General features: G+C 36.3%; 3 protein-coding genes and 1 non-coding gene across 4 annotated transcripts; 2 read left to right on the forward strand and 2 right to left on the reverse strand.

Annotated features, from left to right (window-relative positions):
• Positions 1-2,450: 2,450 nt before the first annotated feature.
• Positions 2,451-3,606, reverse strand: PADG_05951 (uncharacterized protein; the record flags this gene model as incomplete). The annotated part of the gene is made up of 2 exons (XM_010763187.1): positions 2,451-2,952; positions 3,089-3,606. 2 exons carry the CDS (start codon positions 3,604-3,606, stop codon positions 2,451-2,453), a joined length of 1,020 nt encoding a protein of 339 aa, XP_010761489.1.
• Positions 3,607-12,636: 9,030 nt separating this feature from the next.
• Positions 12,637-14,031, forward strand: PADG_05953 (uncharacterized protein; the record flags this gene model as incomplete). The annotated part of the gene is made up of 3 exons (XM_010762972.1): positions 12,637-12,747; positions 12,846-12,943; positions 13,041-14,031. 3 exons carry the CDS (start codon positions 12,637-12,639, stop codon positions 14,029-14,031), a joined length of 1,200 nt encoding a protein of 399 aa, XP_010761274.1.
• Positions 14,032-19,517: 5,486 nt separating this feature from the next.
• PADG_12006 (uncharacterized protein) lies at positions 19,518-19,751 on the forward strand (the record flags this gene model as incomplete). The annotated part of the gene is made up of 1 exon (XM_010763295.1): positions 19,518-19,751. The coding sequence occupies one exon, from the start codon at positions 19,518-19,520 to the stop codon at positions 19,749-19,751; it is 234 nt and encodes a 77-aa protein (XP_010761597.1).
• A 965-nt stretch (positions 19,752-20,716) lies between these two features.
• On the reverse strand, positions 20,717-20,789 carry PADG_12007. The gene has a single exon. It is a non-coding gene; the product is annotated as a tRNA-Arg (tRNA).
• Between the last annotated feature and the right edge of the window lie 490 nt (positions 20,790-21,279).

A 21,279-nucleotide genomic window follows, 5' to 3' on the forward strand; every position in this document is an offset into this window, starting at 1 on the left:
ATTGATTTTATATCTATTTTCAAAAGTTTAAGTTATATATTAATTGTATAAAAAATATATTTTAAATAAAATTAATTAATTTTTAATAATTTTTTTAAAATTTATATTTTTTATTAAGTTTTCTATAAAAAAACTAGTATTTTTAATTGAGTTAAAATTAAAATTATTAATTTCTTATTTTCTTTTAAAAAAAATTTTAATTTATTTTAAAAGACTTTTATTAATTTAATAATTTTTTTTTAAAATACTTAGTTTAATTACTAAATTAATAAAAAATTTATATAAATTTTTTATTAAACTTTTTATGTCAATTAAATAGAAACTATTTAAAAAAAAATTAAAAAAATTAAAACTTATTTTTTATCTTTAAAATATATAAAAATATTTATTAAAAAACTCTTTAAAAATAAATTAATAAATTAAATTAATAAGTTTAATAATTTAAATTTTATAATATTTACTTTAAAAAATTAAAAAAAAATTAAAAATAATCAATTTTTTAATTAATTTTTCAAAGTAAATTTATAAAATTATTATATTTAAAGAGAATATAACTAGTTTTATAAAATATATCTTATTTATATTTTATTTAAATTAAGTTAATTAAAAAGTATTTATTTAAAAACAGAGAAATAATTAATAATTTAATTAAAAAACTTATTTTTATATAAATATTTTTATTTATATATTATTATTTAAAAATTTAAAATTTAAAAAAACTTTAAAAAATCTAAAAAATAAATTAAAATAATATATTATTTAGTAATAATAATTAAAAAATAATTTTTATTATTAATATTTTTTTATAAAAAATTTTATTATTATTATTATTATTATTATTATTATTATTATTATTATTATTTACTTTTTAAATTAAATAGAAAATAATATTTTATTATATTTATTAAAAAACTTAAATTTTAATTAAAGTTTTATATAATTATTTAATATATTTTTAATATATTAAAGTTATTAAAATATATATAATTTTTTATATTTTTGATTTTTATTTAATTTTTATATATATATTTATTTATTTATTTTATTAATTAATTAAATTAACTTATTTAATTTTTTATATAATTGCTTTATAAATATTATTAATAATATTTTATAATAGTTAATATTATAATAAGTTTTTAAAATAAAAAGTATAAAATATTAAAAATATATATTATTAAATAAATATAAAATAATTAATATTACTATAAAATTTAGTTATAAAATTTAATATAAAAATTTTAACAAAAACTTTAACTTAAAAAAACATTAAATCTGTTAAATAATATATTATTTAACTTCATTTAACATAACATACTCAGATAAATAAGAATAAGATATCTTTAAACCTAGTTTGGTTTAATTTGTTTAATTAGTTGTAGTTGAGTATAGGTAATTCAGGTTAAAATCTAGTCATTTGAAATATTTTGAATTAGTTTCATTCAATTGGGAATTAACTAACTACCCATCTGCTAACTGGTTAAACCATTTGTTCAAGCAGAAACCAGAGTGGAAAAAGATGTTTCTCCGCTCCAATCGCGTAGTTAACTAACAAACCGGTTCAACTCACATCCAGATGCGCCCCCCTCTCATAGGTGCGAACGATAATATCCAAATAATTGAAGATCTCCATCTCAGGAGAACCTGACCGACAACTCTTGATCCGTACATTCTGGGTCACCGTCATTTGGAGAAGTTACGTCATTCATGACACGTTCATTTCATATTTGCAGTCGCAGCAATTACCGCTGTCAATCTGACATTGCAGTGGCAGAGAGGTGGTCCGGCTAAGGACATAGGAAACTGCATGATGGAACGACCATGCAGTGGTATGTTTCGTATCAGGCCGAGTTTCACAAGCCCATGATGCTCTAGATGCTCCAAATCCGCCCAGCGAGTCACAACATAGCTTTATGGTTAAAGATTCTGCATCTTTTCCCGCTTGCTCCTCATAATTGATTTTCGTGTTACGGGGCAGCTAGTTTTACAAAAGCTCTTGAATTTTCACCAGTTGCCATTGGTGTAAACAAAAAAAATGCACGCAATCTGGTAACCTACTACTTGGTCGCCGGATTGGAGGAGCTGTCTGTATTAGTTGATTATGCATAAAGTATTGGTGTTGTGCATTTTATATTTAAGTTCTATACAGTACAAGATGCGCACTGCAGATAAAACAATCATTTCTCGTTTTTCAATTGGAACAGACATGAAATGGATATGTTAACATTAAACTATGAGTGGTGTACCTTGTGCAAGGGGAAGTTATCTGGATATCGAGTAAACATAGTGAACCAATAGCAATATTGGAACATCTAGACAGAGAGAACAAAATCCACTAGGTAACTAACGTACGAAGATAGATAACTAACCCTGTGAACAGAGACCACCAATGGTGATGCTTAGAGGGCCGTACCATGATAAAACCCTCTCGTGTATCACTCTCGTGTTGTCTACTCCTTCCAAACTTTGTACACAATCTTGGAGCCCCAAACTTGCCCCTGCTTCAAGACACTCATGCTCCTCCATGCGGGCTCGTTTGGAGCGTTGATATAACGGCTAGGTTCCACACAAAATCCAGATCGAGGGCCCCGTGGGGGGGCGTCACCAACTGGGGGGGCGTTGATAAATTCACCAGTGTAGAACTGGAATGCGGGCTCTGTGCTTTGGACCTCGAGATGAATTCCGGTGACAAGGTGCTTGAATGCTGCGTTGAGACGTAGCGGCCGAAAGCGGGTGTCAACGGGAATTGATACCGCATCCGTGTCTATGACGAAGCAGTGATCGAAATCTGGGGACGTGGCGCCGAGGAGGAAAGGCTTCTTGACCTCCGTTGAGGTGTACTTCTCTATCGTGCCCAGGGGAATACCTGTGGAATCTACAGGCAGGTATTTGTCGGTGGCTAGTACTGCCTCTGTACCTTCGATCGTCAGGCTGTCACCCAAATTAAAGTAACTAGATGCGTGAAAGTATTAGATTATCTGGGTATTGTTATGTCTTTTTGCAGAGTACTACAAAAAAAAAAAAGAACAAAAAAAAAGGTAAGAAAGGATGAATCTGAAACAAAAATGAAAATATCAAGACCACTCACGTATGATTCGTAACTCCCACCACAGTCTCTGCACACTCATTTCCGATAAACTCGACCTCGTATTCGATCTCTAGAACAGTTTTGGCTCGGCCTCCACTCTCAGCCGCCGCCTCCATACCAGTTGTATACCATAACCTCAGTTCCACGGTGCCCGGATAGCCCTCCTCGGCATCCAAGCTCAAGTACTTGAACTCCAACGCTTCCTTCCCATTCCTAAGCACAGCCTTGGGGCCCTCAAACAGCTTTGAATCCCAGCCCTCTTTCCCACCATGCAGCGAGTTCGGGCCTTGTTTGGTAGTTAGGGTGTATGTTTGCCCATTGAGATTCTTAATAACGGAATCCTTCAACCGGTTGGTAGTGCGACCAATAGTTGCGCCAAAGTATGAGGAGTTGTACCTGACGTAGTGCTCTTGCGTCGGGAAACCCAATACGATGTTTTGGCCAGCAACCCGAATCTCTTGGATAATCCCGCCGAGGGGAAGGAAGGTGAACGCAGATTGGTCTGGAGTCGAGGCCATGCTCCCTTGTTTTTATTTTCAATGACGAATCCGCTTCATTTATGGTAGACAGATAAAGTTAATTCAAATGACCAGATGATTCGGAAGGACGTATGTATGTTGTATTCTGACCCTCATCTATGAATGTAAATGAATCGTATGCCTTGAAATTCTGATGTTATTGCCCCGCAGTGATCTACGTCATCCCGCAATGCTTCAACTAATTAGTTAACTATTGGCTAAGGATCTTTGAGGGTTAACTATCTAGTTAACTAACTAACAAGCGTGAGATTGATATAGATAAGATCATTGCACCAACCCTGGTTGAAATCGCCAGCCAGAAGCTCACACTCATCTTAATTTGTTAGTTGTTATTTGGAGGATGAAATCAACTCAGGTTGAATCAGTGGCAAGGTGTAGGAAAATGTATCTGCCATTGATTGATGTGCCTTTTTTAATCTGGGGCATGCCTGATGGTGCTGTGACTTGTATTTTCATTGATAACTAGTTACCACTTTCATAACTAGTTAACTATCAGTTCATCCAGAATATTTGACAATATCATCATTAACTATGCTACACTTTCTTGACTCCTCCAAGTGGCGTATTTCTTCTAATCCCATACCTTTCCATTATTCAGCACCCAAGACAGACGGTGGGAGGTCTAGTAACGTCGAATATATTCCATACATAAGATGTTGGTCATCCGGTTGATAGACGGGAGGGGGCTCTGGTTTATATCAGAGATTCGCCACCCCCCTTTCGTCAATTCGCCGTTGGGACAGTCTGAGGGAGGCCCCTCGGCACAGCTTTCTCACAATGTCAGTGGTTTGGTCAGGAACAACAGCCTCCTGCCTTTGTAATACACTATATACATGTATATCATTTCTGACAGCACCAATATAGCTCTCTGGCTATGGTTTTGACACACATGCCGACCTTCCAAACCCTCCGCAGCCGAGAAGGGTTGAAGTGCTCGTTCGCTAGTAGATCTAAAATAGTAGAAATAAAATGGCATCTCATCCTCATCGCCTCAATATCTAGATTGAACCCCGAGCTGCAGGCAGCAATTTACAGTACAGATTCAATCTCTTGCTAGCTGAATAGGAGATATTTTCCTCTTGCATTAAACTTCGTCTTTTTTAAATCGCTTCCTCATCAATCAAATTGACATCAAAGCATAGGAGATTGTAAGTAACAATTGAATGCAAGTGATCAGGAAACACTTTTCTTAAGGATACATGAATTGAATTGCCAAATTAACCTAATCCTATTAAAAAACTTTGAGAGGTACAAGTTTTAAATCCATGGATCCCTCTTGAACACATTTTCTGGAATGTAATGTGTCAATGCCAAAACATGTTAAACATCGATCATCTGGCAATAGAAGCCTAAGTTAACCTTCCAAAACCTGTTCAGCAGTAAGGACAGGAAGGATAGAGTATATTCTCAAATGAAGAGTTGGAGTAGATGATTTTTTATCCTCGGCTTAATGCTCGATCGATGTTCCTCAAATGTTGAATTATCGAAATGAGAACAACAAAAAATTTCTCATTTCTCTGCGTAGAACTTCACGCAAAAGTGCGTAAAATTTTCAAAACATTTTCCTATCTTCTTCATAACTGCACATTGAGTGAAAAAAAAAAAAATCAACAAGCTGCAATGAAAAACATATCAGAACCTAAGGTAGATGAAAGCTGACATTGAGTTCAGTGAGATTCTGTAGACTGTTTGCCACTCTGCTTGCCCATCTGCAGAGCATTTTATAATCGTTTACTCTATTCCATGGACAGGCAGAATAGAAAGAAAAGACACGGAGTATATGTTGTTTTTGTGTAATTCAGCATTCTTTTCATCACTGTGGCTGTGCTATTTGCAATGATATTGCAAAAAACTTCGAGCAGAGTTGGTTGGGACAGATAACTAATCATCATTGAATGCAACGGCGAGGGAGTCTCAATTTCATTAGAAAATGGTAGCTCCAAAGGCAATTTGGTACCCAAGAAGAGAGAATGATCTCTCCAAAGGTATAAAAACGGGTCCAAGATAGTGTTCACTTTGGGCGGGAGATTGGGTTGCATCTGTGGCTATGCGATCACCTTCAATTGCAGACAGTGTTGTCGAGAGATGACCGCAGAAAAGGGTTCGGAATTTCAAGGTTAAGAGACAACTAACTATAAATGAAGATTTGACCGTTGACGTTGAGAACATAAAAGATACAAGTAACTGTCAAAACTCGTTTTGTAGAAATAGTGTTAGAAGCATTTCAATGATAGCGGCGGCTAAGCAAACTTGTTCTAACGTTGAAGCATTACTTTTTTGCCACTGAAATTGAGTCTAACACAATGAAGCTCTAGTTAACTCTCCGTAGCTCCATATATCATCCACATTTTGTGCCAAGCATGATGATACTATACCCAGTGTCAGGGTATCAATGCGTGGATGCTAGGAGAGAAGAGCAGTATGACGCGGTTGTAAGATTGCTGATTCCTTGACTAAGAGAACTTAGCTAGTTAGTTGGGTGAATTGCTTTTGCCTGTCCCACCCTCTGGCCAGTCTTTCTTGAAGTTATAGTGATATATAGAAATAAGAAGAACATATGAAAACAATGATCTAGAAATAATGCTTGTCAACATATTTCAAATGATAGAAGAAAAAATATATAGATAAAATAAAATTAATAATATAAAATTGATAATGAAAAAAGTAAAAATATATATTAATAATTCAATAAATATTATTTTAAATATAATTTTTTTAAAATATATAATATAAAATTTAAATTATTAATAATATATTTTATTTTAAATTAAATAATAAAAAATATATTACTTAAAATTATTTTTAAAATTATTTTATATATTTTAAAATATATTATAATTATTTAATAAATTTTAATTTTTTATTAATTTTAAATATTATTATTTTATATTTAAATTATATAAATATAAAATTAATATTTTTAATATTTTTTAATAATATATTTTAATAAAAATTATTATAATAATTAAAATAATTTTAATTAATATATTATTAATGATAATTTTTATTTTAAATATATTTATAATATTTTAATAATATTTTAATAAATTAAATATTAAAATATATTTAATTTTTATATATTTATAATTATATTATTTATATTATAAATATTTTTTTATATTTTTAACTTTAATATTTTTAAAAATAATAAATAAAAATTATTTATTAAATTTAATATTAATTAATAAATTAATTATATATATTAAAAAATAATTATATAAAATTTATATTTATAATTTTAATTTAATATAAAAATTATTAATATAAAAATAAATAAAATATATAAATTTAATAAATATATTTTTAAAAATAAATATATATTTAATTAAATAATTAAATTATATAATAATAATATAATATATATATTTATAATAATTAATAATTCAATAAATATAAAAATTATTTTATATTATTAATATTATTGTATAAATAATAAAAATATATATTATTTAAAAATATTTTTATTAATTACTATATATATTTATAATTAAAAAAAATAATTAAAATAATAAAATATTTATATTTTTTAATTCAATTGATTATAAATAAGATTTATTACATTATTATTATTTTATCATAGAAATAAATTACATACTAATGAAATAATATTTATTTATACAACATATCTAAATGAGAACATAAAAATGATTTTTATATCAAGTATTAAAGCAAAATATGAAAGAAATCATTATCAAAATGTGAAAGACATTAGTAAAATTACAAATTTTTAAAGATGATCAATAAATAAGTCAGTATCAGTGATTTACAAGTAGATAAATATTAGAATTAATGTCTCAAGCGATCAGAGTTACTATATTATTGCTGGCCATACTTTCCACTACAAAGGTGGGGGGGGGGGGAAGAATTAATTTGCTGCGCCTCTTGGGGATATGTTCTGTCTAACACTGGTAGGTTGGAGAGTTAATTCCACTCTTTGCCTGGCTTGAGAGTAACCGTGGGCTTTTTCAATACACGGTAAAATGGAATAGTTCTGACTGGCGCTGGATTCATGGCCCCGCTTATCCGGGAATATTTACCCAAGCTGTGGGTTCCGAGCGTCAACAAAAAGACGACAGCTCTCTGGGGTGTTGTTCGGTGCAGATAGGTTGATGCCCCCTGAATCAGTTCAAAGCCCCCTCTCCAAACAAAAAGGAGGTAGATAGATACACATCGATCGATGAAGTATGTAACCCCACTGTACATTTGGAGAATGACAGACAGTTATTATGCAGCGGCTTCCATGTCGCTCAATAATAAGTTGGGTGAACAGGAAAGGCTGTGTGGTTGGGTTAACAAGCTGATTGACTCCAAGACCGAACGATGGGGAGGATTTTCAGCTCCAGATCTATTTTGATTCATGACGCTAGCTGGCCTGTAGCTTGGCTGGTGATGATGATAATAATAATGCACACCTACCTGTATGTAACCAACTCCAACCTTATTCATTCGAACAATTAGATGTGTGGTAGGAGGAGTTTATGAGGGGCATCCACTGGACATTCCCCCACAAATTCATCGGTATCGTTGTGGTAGTGACGCAAAACGGGACCTGTTTTTATGTTTGGCTCACCTTTGGGGGGAATGTGCATACGGAAAATGAGCTGTTGATTGGGAGAAAGAAAGAAACAAAACTGTCTTTTAAATTTATGAAGTAGAGAAAGATTAACGAACCAAGGCACACCTAGAATGTCAACCAATGTATTATTCCCACTAATACTACATGTCAATCTGTGAGGCAATGACCTTATCAACTCCTAGGTCCGGTAACTACTAACTCCCTGTGCCCGTAATCCGATTGATCGGGCACGCGGTCGAACTGTTTATCCCGACTTCCAGCTGCGGAGATATAGTTGTACGGCTGGCTGTGCAAACTCACGCGTCCACACAAAGTAGATGATATGATGACGTATGGATGTACGGACGTTTACAGTCGTCTCGTTATGGTTAAGTATGACCGTTGCTGAGCATCTCCTGACCCGCTTTGGCGCCTAGAGTAGACGCTTGATTCTCCATCGCAGGTGCGTAACTAAATATGTTGCCAATGTGAGCCAAGAGTCTATGCAGTAATTATTTTCTTCCGTGGGTTCTCGAATGATTGAAAAGGTTGGGTGCAACTAATCGCCTAGAATCCTGACACCCTGATATTGCCCGGGATCGCAGAGATGCAGCTTCTATGATGAAATACTTCCCGAATACTGGATTTCCTCTTGATGGTAGAGGGTTCATTATGCCATCATAGAACCAAGAACCTTCTCATCCTCGTTTCATTATTGTTGTGCGGAGTCTCGTGGTTCATAACCAACGAGAAGATGCCTGGCTATGCAAAAGCAAATCCTTGCAGGACGTGCATTCACAAGAAGTAGAGACGGTGAAGAGGCGAAACAGTTTATCGTTTCTGCGCTTCAGTGCCACGGCCAGATTCTTCGTCTTCGATGTCATCGAGCGCTTCACAAAATCGTCGGAGCGGATCTTGAAGCAGCGAGCAAAGTCACAGCTGCATTTTTTATACACGTCCAATAATTACGGCCAACGGAGCAACAGGAACCCGGTACTGGAGATTATACCGTATTGAACGAAACCGATTCGTATCATGTATACGGATATGCGGAGAAGGCTCGGGCTTGGATGAATTGCTGGTGCCTTAATTGATAAAATACGCCGGCGGGCCAAGCAGAGCCGGAGACTTTCCCATCAATATCTCTGCTTGGCCGTTCTTATGACTGCTTCAGAGGGGCAGATGCAGATTATTAAAGCAGACAGCGTGCGTCGTCTCTGCAGTAATATCATCCACCTCAAAGGCGAGGTTCAGCATTACTGGAAATCGCGGTGTATTTTTAAGTTGGCGCCTGCGTATTGTCCATACACGATACCGCACGATTTATACGAGCTGGGTTCATCTCTTCTTCCTCTTGAGTCTTGAGAACTTTTGTCTCCGTCCTCCGAGTTGGAGACTAACTAAGCCACTCCAGTTCACTAATGAAATTCAACCTCTGGAACATCACATTCAACCTCCAGATGTCGTCAATCAATTAATTCAATATGTCTCTGAAAGCTTCATATCAAAAAAAAAAAAGGCTTACAAGCCATTCAAGTTTATAAAAATAAATAAAAATGAATTAATTTACTAGTATTCTAGCTGCTGTTATTATTATTCATATATGTCTTTGTAAAAATCAATAAATATCAACGTATATAAATTTAAATACTTAGAAATAATATGAAAAACTGATGTTTGCTATGAATAAATTTTTAATTTAATAAATAGTATTTATAAATCAACAAAATCAACTTTTTCAAATTATAAATATATAAAATATAAATAATTTATCTTTTTTCATATTTAAATACCATGGAAAAAATTAAGTATTTTTAAATTTATAAACTAATAATTCAATGTAATTAAATAAATTTATATATAAATATAACTATTATTAAACTTTTTAAAAAGAGTTAAAAGAACTATATATACTTAATTTAAATTAATAAAAATATAGTTTTAAATATAAAAACTAATTTCAATGAGATTTACTTTTATATGATTCAACTTTAATAGGAAAAATTATAACAAAAATTATATAAATTAATAAATCTTTCACTATTTAACTAAATAATATAAAATAAGTAATAGTAATTAAAATAATTAAAATAATTAATTAATTTCTTCTTTTATAATTATTATAAAAAGAAGAATCATCAAACTTTTTTATATGAAATATTTTTTTTTAAATTAAATAATTAAAATTAATAAGAATAGCTAAATTAATAATAATTTAAAAATAATTTAATTATAAAAGTTATTCAGCAAGTATATAAAATTTTATAAAATAAAAATCATGATTAAACATTTAATAGCTAGTTAACTATTACTTAAATAAATATAAAAATTATATATTTTAAGTTTAATAAATTCTGTACAATCAACTTATTTAAATATATTAATATCTATTCTTATATCTGCTATAGATACTAAATATGAACTACTTTCTCAAAAAAGAATATATTGATGTAATGAATCAAATATAAAATTAATGATTAGAATTATATAAATAAATATTTTATAATTATTATATTATTATTTAAGTATAATCTTTTAAAGTTTTTATTATTATAAATACATTCTTAGTTACAAACTTAATTTTATTTAATGTAGAGAGAAAGTTTTCTCTTATCTATGAGCTTAGCTTTATTTATTTTCTTTAAAACAACTGATAAATTTATAAGCTTTTGAAAGCTCAATAACTTTTTAATAATATTATTCAAGACAGCAGAGCAAGAAAATTAAGAAATCTTTTTAATATTTTATATAGAGCTTATTTACACTTACTTTTTTAATAATTAATTAATTGATGAAAAAGTGTTAAGTAGTTATAAATAATGTAGTAATTTTATCAAAAGAAAATAATTAATTACACAGCTGCTAACATTAAAAAAAGTAAAAAAAAAGTAAAATACACACTCTCATTAATGAGAAAGAGGAAGACATTGAAAATACTATCTATATAAGCTCAGACAGCAAATAAAGCTTATAAAAGAAGTGTTAAATTTGAGTTAGTTATAGCCAAAGAAGGAAAAATATTAAGTGTAGAAGATAGAGAGAATCATATAATTCAGAATTACTCATTGAAGAAAGAGAGCAATCTTATTAATTAATGTATATATTTCTTACTTAGTATTGCTATTTAATTAAATTTTGTTCATGTTTTCAAATACAGTATTACGGTAAAAAAAATGTGTCCCAGTAGCCAGCAGGAAGTGAATAATGTTAGTTTAGTTAACCAGCATTTTTTATTTCTTAAGCTCTGTCAATGGTTGCTGTTAATAGAATCGTACCTGAACTACAGGCTGTATTAACTACTGCTGCTGGTTGGGCTCGATGTCACATTAAGAAAATGGAGGGATGATCCAAAAAGGAAGCTCTGAACAACCAACCTGTGGCTATGCGGGTGTGTATGTATGTATCTTTGAAAGCTTGGTTAGTTAACCATGCGATTAGGGCTGCAAATAACTGCCAGCTCAATGTCGTTCGCTTTCCAGTAGCAACTAAGCTTCTCCGAGTCGTAGCGTAAGAGATCTGACCAACGAACCAAAGACTGAATGAAACTTTAAAAGGGAGAAAATAAGCATTCCATATGACAAATTGAAAAATTAAAATGAAAAATATATTTTTTTTGAAAGTCTAAAGAAAAAAGAAAAGAAAAGAAAAAGAAACAAACATTTTTACCCACATCATCCTAACTTAACTGAGGCAGTTTCTCGGGCAGGGTTCCACGGTAGTAGAGCTGGTCTGGGTCCATTCCAATCGCATTGAGCTGCTCCTAGTTTCGACTGCTTGAGTTCTGACTAGCTTAAATCCGTGGTGATATAATCAATATGTAAAGGCCCCAATCGCCCTCGTCTTGAAATAATAATCATTCCTAGAAGGAACGCAATTTTTGTTTGCTGTTGTCATTGTCGGGACTTGCATATATCATATATCCATCTTCCTTGCATTGTTGATCTGTGTCTCCGTCATACCTCTGCTTGCAACACTTTCAGGCGATCGGCCCTCCTTGCTATATCTATCCATCTCTCCCATGAATAATCTGATTAAATAACGCTTCAACATATTGAAACATATAACTTTTTCACCTCAAGTCCCAATTCCAGGTATATACAACCTAATTATATATCCTGCTTCCTTCCACAACCTAACAACATTGTTGTACGCACTCTCGAATATCTCGATCTGATATGTGCAGCTCTTCCAGCGATATCCCCACGCCAACTTAGTGACAGTTTTTGGATTTAAAGCGACAATATACTGTGTCACATCCGGTTCCTAGTCTTGCTGCTTACAACCTTCCTGTGCACGATATCATAGAGCTGCAGGTTTCGCGTGGATCTGGCGATACAAAATCGAGTTATCTAAGTCTGGCAACGCTGCACCCTCAACGCAACTTTCTTTTTTGTTATTTTTTAAAGAACAAGAAAAAGGAAAAGGAAAGGGAAAAACTTACCCTGTTTCCCGCAATGGTGGCTCATCAACCAAGCTCCCCACTGGATGCTTCATCGCCCACTGAAGGAAATGTCCGCAAGAGAGTGTGCAAGGCCTGCGACAGATGCCGACTGAAGAAGTCCAAGGTACGGTTCAAATGCATACTTTTATGACGAGGCTCGATTAGGGCTCCCACAATCACGTGCTTAGTTACCTACTGACACACAGCCGTTGCATTCAACAGTGTGATGGAGCAAATCCATGCGGGAGATGTAAAACAGATAATGCGATCTGTGTGTTTGGCGAGCGGAAAAAGGCTCATGATAAAGTATACCCAAAAGGGTGAGCTCCACTGGTCCTTCTTTTTCAAAAAGTTTGATGATGCGCGTATATGTGTAAGTACCGGTCGCTAACCCCACCACCCACTATTTTTATGTAGATATGTCGAAATGCTAGAGCAACAACAGGCACAGCTGGTTACTGGCCTGCAAGCGCTCTACAAATTGACACTGGAAGGAGAGGGATGGCCCGGCGGCCCCCTCAAGAAATCAGGAAATGGTCATCCACTCACACACGATATTCTCGAGCGATTGGGGGCTCTAAAGCAGGAGGGTCATTCGATTGATGAGCCATTTGAGGACGATATTCAGTTGGTGCAGAAGAGGCTGATAGCGAATGGTGCTGGATTGATGCAACGGCAGGATTCCTCGGACGGATCGGAAAGTGAACGGTCGCCAACATTTCCTGCGAGACCATCACCTTTCGAAGCCCCTTACTCCTTAAATCATAATCCATTTCCACCAACTCCCCCCAGTCCAAATATTTTTCCTGTGCGAGCACATCAGATACAAGAACATATGCTGGATGTTATGGCGCCACAACAGCAGCAACATCAATTCGCGCTACAGCAGGAGCAGCAGCGACAGCAGGAGCAAAATAAGGAGCTTTTCCGCAACAATTTTCATCAAAAGACACTGAGCCATAATCAACGATTTCAAGGACAGCAAACGGAAATGCAACGACAGCAGCAGCAGCAGCAGCAACAACAACAACAGCAGCAGCAGCAGCAACGACAGCAACGACAACAGCGGCAACAGCAAACACCACATGACTCTCAGCAGAGGCTCCCTCAACCTCCCGCGCCGAATCCCCCAATATTCTTTAATAGTTCGGGGGTTCAACCGTCAATGAACCCCAATCTTTTTCAACAGCAGCAGCCATGGCCTCAAGGGGGCGGGCTGGATGATGCTATGGACATCACGTCCCTCAATGTCCCTCCAATGTCCTTTGAAGCTTTGCAACAAGCGCAGGCGTTTTGTAGACCAGTTGCTCTTGCCGGAGGTCTAAATTCATGTCTTCCGATGCAGCACGACTGGACTGAGGATGCAGACTTCAAAGCGTTTTTAAATCCTACTGCTACAATGATATAAGGGAAGGGAAAAGAAAAGGAAATGAAGAATCCCTTTAGCATTTTCATTCGCCTTTTCTTCCCCTTTCATTGTCGATTTATTTCTCTTGATAAGTTTATATTCATCATTTCACCACCTGATCTTTCGAAACTAGACTCATTGTGTTTCCTTTTATTCTACTCACAGCATCTCAAATCAAAAAATTAATGACGACAATGAATCTTTTATTTGAAATCATTTCCCTACCATTTCTTTCCCTACTTTGTTCTCATTTGCTTTTGCTAGCTTTCACTTGAACCCCCCCCCCGTGTGTGTGTATGGGGGGGGGGGGGGGGGAGAGAAGACCAGTGAGGAGCACAAACAAGAAATTCACTGCAGGGTAATGATTACCTTACTATCCATACCAAGATCACTGAAAAGAACACTCGAAATATCGTCCCTCAGCACCTCTTCATCAGGCAGGTTCGAAACTTGTGCGTGCGACGAAGACGGGTATGTAACCCTGTTTATTCAGCGCGATCCCATTGCGGAGTGCGGGGGAAACATTTTAATCATGACTGATATCATGTTTCCAAGTCTTTTAGTCCTGCCCTCCTTGTTTTGACGAGGAGGAGGCTCGGGAAGAATTCTCGGAAGGAAAGAGTAATGACATTGCATTGAGTTTTGCTTCCATTTCTCTACCCAGTATTGATGCCGATTTTTTATTTTTTATTTTTATTTTTATTTTTATTTTTGGTTTTTCCACTAATATGTGCGGTGTTTGCCTTATGGAGGATTTGACATTTACTCTTTTCGTCTGCTTGGATCCATGTAAATTACAATATACTTACTTAATGGGGTATATTAATCGATTGGGTGGATGAGTTGATAAGGGGATGAAATGCTATTAAACAAACCCGCGTCTATTCAATGAACTGGTTTTTATATATTATGAATTTGGTTATTCATCTACTTCTTAATATGGCGATCCGTTCTGGTTTCCAATCTGCTAAACCCTCTCGTACTTTGGAGGTATATCTGCTAAAAGGTCAGGGGGTGCGTACAACATGTGCGTGGTCGGTAAATACCTACCTAGGTGCCCACCCAGGTATTGAAATGAAACCACTAACTTCAGCTGAGCTACGTTGATGCAGTGCGCCGTTCTCTCAAGTTGCAAACCTTGGAGTGACCGCGACATCGTCTCTTGCATTCGTATAGTTAGTTAGTTACTGTAAACCAGCAGCCAGGCCAATTGGAGCTTCAAGGTTTGTGGACGAGATCCTACTTGGAAAATATGATATAAATACTTCATCTAGGTGGGTCCCCTGCCATCATAGTTATCCGAACGTATACTGCTTCTAGATTTCCCCGCCTCTGTTGAAAGAATCGCCTCCCATTAACTATCAATCAGGAGTGCGACTTTTCGTTGAGAGGTTCTTAAAGAGTTAGGGCATGGTCATGTGACCCACATCAACCTCCCGTTTATGCTTGCATTTCTAATCCTCAAATAACAAGTGACAGAAGAGAGAATTTGTGATTTTTCCTTCTTGTGCTGCAGCAGTTCATTTTTAGATGGAGCAAAATTAAAATAGCTGTTAATATAAATAACTAATTAGTGAAATAAATTTTATTTTTTTTTTAAAAAAAATTATTATGTAATGATATAATTTTACAAATTACTTATTTAGTAACTTATATTTTTAAATGAAAATATTAATATAGTTTTTAATTAAAAGTAAATTTTATAAATATGAAAATTTAACAGTATAATAAATAGTATTTTTTAAAATTTTTTTTTTTTTTCAAAATGACGATTATATATATAGAGATAATATAAATATATTGAATATTTTTCAAAATACTATTGTTTAAAAAAATAAACTATTATTTTCTGAAAAAGTTACCTTGTATAGAGAGTTTACTTTTTGAATAAAACAGAGTATTATATCTTTATATTGATATTTAAGATTAGTTGTTCTAGTGACAAAAAGTCAAGTTAAGTCAATTAAAGATTACTAAGTAGAGTTTTCTGTCAGATGAGAAAGTGTCTCAGTTTGCTATATGTCTCAGTTTATAATAATAACTTTTTTGCTGGGTTCTAAAATATTTTTTGACCTAAACATATCAACTCTGATATTCACTGAGGTATAGATGAAATACTATATGAACGCTTTTATTTAAAGAAATTCTGCATCATATATTTACCTTGAAAGTTCTTATTAGATCATTAATACCAACTCTGGACACGCCACGCGACATGATGCTCCACCGCAAAAAGTCTGCATGGATTGGGAAATCCACATCGTTCTACGACGAATACGTCCTTCGACTTTCTTCGAGGACCTGTCAGAAATCTTTGACCACGTTCCGCCCCCTCTTTCTCGGGGACCTCCCAACCTGTTCGAGGTTACCGGACCGAATGGAGACTCCTCGGGCAGGGGAGAACAGGCTAAGTCTCAGAACAACAGGACATGCAAACACTAAATGCCCACAAGCAGCCGGCTTTCCAGTTGAAGTTGATTATTATGCTGAATCAATAACAGCTACATCAAATTATTTTTCTTTTCCATTTTTAGTACTCTTCGGGTTCAACATGTCGGGCTGGCGTTCCTAGTCTCTGCTATGCATCAATGACGATGATGCGTGTAGCCGCGCGAATCAATTTGTTCAGCTCCGTTTTACCATAAAATAAATGATGAGGAAAATATGAAATAATAAGAATTAAATGGCTCATTCTCTGTCTTGTCATTGGTGAACTTAACTGATTCCCCAGCGGGCACTGCTGTTCCTCATCTCGGGCTCTGGTCGAGGAATATGCAAAAAAAAAAAAAAAAAAAAAAAAAAAAAAAAAAAAGAGGGCCGGTGTTGGGGTTTGGGGGTAAAGAGGCGGAAACCATTTCGATGAATTTCCAGCGCACAGAAGTTTTGGGACGGCAAATCGGAATGCCATCTAGGTTTCCAATCAGATTGTTACCCGCTCTCGCCTGTCTATGGTTTCGGGATTCTAGAATGAAGTAAAAATACTCTCTCCTCTTCACGGCGCCCCATGAATATGTATATGCATCATAAAACTGTTGTCGGCGAATGGGGCAAATTGATAATTGGAGCAACATGCTTCTTTTCGTTTCCGTTCTGTTGCTTTTCAGTTATTTCCTTTTAGCTAGCAAAGTCAATTTGTTTGTGGGTTGTGGCCGATGAGAATCTCGAGCCGGGCTTAAATTCCACGAGTGGCGGATTGAACCGACGGGGGCCAAACTTGCTTATGGGTGCGGGTACTTGTTGTTTGCACAGTTATATGTGAACTTGCGGCCCAGCGGAGATCACTCTGGCAATTCGAAAACTGGAGCAGAAGCATATGAGGGGGATTGCAATGCTTCCTTGCAGTAGAGCGACGCCATGGGAGGAGAGAGAGCGAGAACCCAACGGACGGGTTGAGTTCGCAGGAAAAACAAATACGCATGGGAAGAAGCTTCTTAGTGACATCATCCCCAGCAGCTCTCAATCATTTATCCATGGATTGGAGCTTCAGCTGCACACGGAATCGTTGAGGGCGCCCCCCCCTCCCCTTCGCCCCGCCAGAGTTGAGCTCCTTTTTAGTTTTCTCTTCCTTTTTCCCCAGTTGTATGTCGTTGCCATTTTACCTGCAGGTCGCATAAAGAAGACACTTAAATTTGTGTGTTTTCTTACATCGCATCTCCTCATGTTCCCGCCTAAGTTCAACGTCAGATTTTGCTGCTATTTGACAGGCCAGGCTTTTTTGCCACCAAACTTTTAAAACATGGTTGATTGCAACCTAGAGTCCGTCATTATTCATGGCCTTCCTCTTTCCTTCTTCCCATGGGCTGGGGGGATGGTGAGAGAGATCGATGATCTTGTTCCAAATCTTGTGGGGATGGATCTACCAAGGTACTGTGGGGCTTGACCGACGCGCTTCCACGCTGGCCTCTCCAACAACCATGCCCATATAACTAACCAACTATGCAGTTTGGATGCATATCTCTGGCAGATCAAAATCAGCCCTTGACTCGGCCTCCTCCTGTGCATGCATTTGGTGACAGGAGATGGCTTGCTTTGGTCGAAACAGTCCAATGATTCATGCCGGGTAATATTTTGCCAGTATACCGCCCGTTGGTTCACAAGGCATGCACTGGTTGTATTTTATCATTGCCTACTGCGCCAGGGGGCATTTGGAATCATACACAAGATGCAATACAACTGTAACGTCTGTATATACCACTCTTAGTGTGAGTGTGTTTTACCCGGAAACTTCATGTTTGAACAGGTTGAAGCTGCTTCGCTTCGTTTCTCTGGGCCAGGAAATTTGTGAGGACGGACGACCATGATTTTTGCGGTGACAAACCACTTGTTTCCATGTTCCTCATCATTGCGTGATAGGACCGTTAATCCTCTGTTGTTTATTTATTTAGTTTCTCACTTGTGCAGCGTTTTCTTTTTATCTTTTGTCCGTTTTCTTTCTCTTTTGTTTTACTCAGCATTAATAATTCACTTCTTGTCAAAACATTAGCATTAGCGGGTACAACGGCTACCCTAAATCACATATCTCCCTAACTATAACTATATCTCCTTGACTAAGTTTATCTCTCGGTTATGAAACCGCTGACAAATCTTGACAAATGCTTGTTAGGTTTATCTGTAGGCAATGAAGGCGAGTTCATAGGAGATGCGTTGCTGGTGTTGAACCAGAATAGCTACCCGAGATAAAAAGCAATGATATACAATGTTTGGGAGGCTGTAGTTAGGGTAGCGTAGCCGCAGCATCCACTAAACAAATTGTGCTTCCAAATTTCCGATACTACTAGGAGAGTGTGTATCTAGGAAGCTAACTAGTCAGCCAAGTCGGGCTTGTTGGTTTGCGACTTGCAGGATCCCAAATTTCCCCGTACGTGGATTGATGAAATGAGAAAAACGCGATTTGCCACAAACATGAAAAATGATCGGTGTGATAGCGAAGGGAGCCAGAGTTACCTCATGTTCAGATTCTCCTCCTGCTACTCGCCGGTAGATCTTTAGGTTATTGCTGCCAGCTTGAAGACAGATTAAAACAAGGTGTCCCGTCATATGTTACACGGGTATGTTGTAGTTCTTCAGCGGCGGTTCGTTGTGCAGTATTGAATTCTCTTCAACAGTGGGGGGGGGGGGGGGGGGGGGGTTGTGGTCTTGACCGTTCATTCATGCCTCTCGCTTTCCTGGCCTCTGTAATTAGGGTTGGAGTATTCCCCCCTCGAGTGAGCCATTTTCTAGTAGCAATTCTCCTGGCAATTGATGCCGCCAGTCCTTGAAAAGGAGGGCTCTAACAGGTTAGAACCTATCTCATTGCTCAAAGCGGGTAAGTACCCCCACAATTAGATCTGTACATCTCTCGGTCCCGTCTCATACTTGTTTTTGTTGATGGACACAAGAAGGCAACTCTTCAAAGAACACAGAGCGGAATGGTCCCAAGGGCCTTAAAAAGGGAAATGGAAATCGGATGGTTTTATCAGACGGTTTCCCCCAATTTGGTGTTCAAAATGGAACCGTCTGCGTTGATCATGAGAATGTGTCTTCTGGAAGAGTTAGACTCCATTTTTGAACCAACGTTCTCTAGCTATCTGGTCGCAGTAACCATATCAGCTGCTTTCCTCTCAGAAGATACATGGCTTGTCCTAATTGGTGTGCTGAGAACTGAGTATAATCATACTGTGAAGGAGCAGGTCGACTTGGATTCACATATCGTAGTGCCAGGGGAAATTCTCACCCAGTAGTCATCGTTAGGCCCCTAAGAAGCTGTTTAAAGAATGTCTCCTGCTGTGGCCATGCCTTGCATTTCCAGATCAGATTCAAAGTTTTCTGTTATTCTGAAGCTAATATTCGGATGCGCAAAGGCCCAGAGCACCGTCCCCAGCCAATAATCCTATTTTTCAGCTCCATGGCAAGAAATCTGCCTGGCTGCGGACTTACCGTTAAGGTAATTTTTCAATTTTCAGCGTGAGCCATCAAACGATGTTCAATACTGTGCCTTTTTGAAAATAAACTGAAACTTGCTCAAGTTCCAAGGAGCACCCCACATGAAATGTCCAGGATCAGTTCTCCTCAGCCGCTTCCCAGGTAAAGATGGAGGGAGTATGGAGCATTGATAGTGTACAGAAAAACTATGTGATGCATCGGGCAGATTTCCCCCCCCCGGAGACTTTTGATGTATGGATGGAGTCCACCATTGAAAACAAGTTCCCTGACAGCGTAGATCATATAGCTATGTGTCCGTAGAATTGGAGAGTTGTGGGATAGCCAGGCAAACTCATTCTTTTGCAAACCGTCATTGGGTTCAGGGAGCGAGCCCCGCCTGGGATGGAACCACTTGAGAAAACCGTGAGCTGGTAAACTTATCAATTTAAAGTAAAAGCCGAAATTAAATGGCACATTTTTAGCTTATTCATTTGTGAGAAAATCATTGGACCCAAGGGAACAATCGTTAAATCACTCAAGATCTTCAAGGACATGCATCCATACTCAAGTGAATGAATGGATGCTTGTGTGCCTCCACACTCGCTCCCCTTGGTATCTGAAGCGGAAAGCCTAAGGAGAAAAATATCAGTGCCTTAACTGGCATGTGGTAAATAGTGTTTCAAGTAACCAGGATGGGGGAGATTGAATAAATAAAAAGGTTGCTGAGAAGCAATATTGAATGTCATCGGGTCATGGGTCATGAGGGTAAAATTAAAACCCCCATCGACCACGGTGCGATTCGAACGCACAATCTTTGGTGCCGAAAACCAACGCCTTAACCATTAGGCCACGCGGCCATCATCGATATGGTCGGGGGAGGAAGAGTGCGATTGTTAATCAACCCAAAGTAGCTAAATCAGGCATTTGGCATATCTGATCCGCTCTTCTTGTCTGGAAACATTTGATAGAAGAGCAGAGAGGGAATAAAGAGGAGATAAGAACAAAGGGGAGACAGGCTCCGTAAGTCAAACCTTTCGTCCTGTCTTTCATTCAAAATTGTCGAACATCGATGTTGTAATAACTTAATAAATACACCATGAATAAGAGAAAAGGATACTTAATGACTGAGAACACTACCCCTTTGCTAAACATTATCACAAAGAAGGAATCTTTTTGGCCAGGAAAGGCTGGAACCGCAAAGGATCACTCCGAATGTGTGCGCCTGGCTCTAAAAAACAATGGAAAGGGAGGAGTACACGAAACAAAATGTATATCATTATATAAACGCTATCATCGCAGCACAGCAAAAAACTTAGCACCAGGCCCACTAGAAAAAGGAAAAAGAAA

The sequence above is a fragment of the Paracoccidioides brasiliensis genome (genome assembly GCF_000150735.1).
Source record: "Paracoccidioides brasiliensis Pb18 unplaced genomic scaffold supercont2.7, whole genome shotgun sequence".
NCBI lineage: Eukaryota > Fungi > Ascomycota > Eurotiomycetes > Onygenales > Ajellomycetaceae > Paracoccidioides > Paracoccidioides brasiliensis.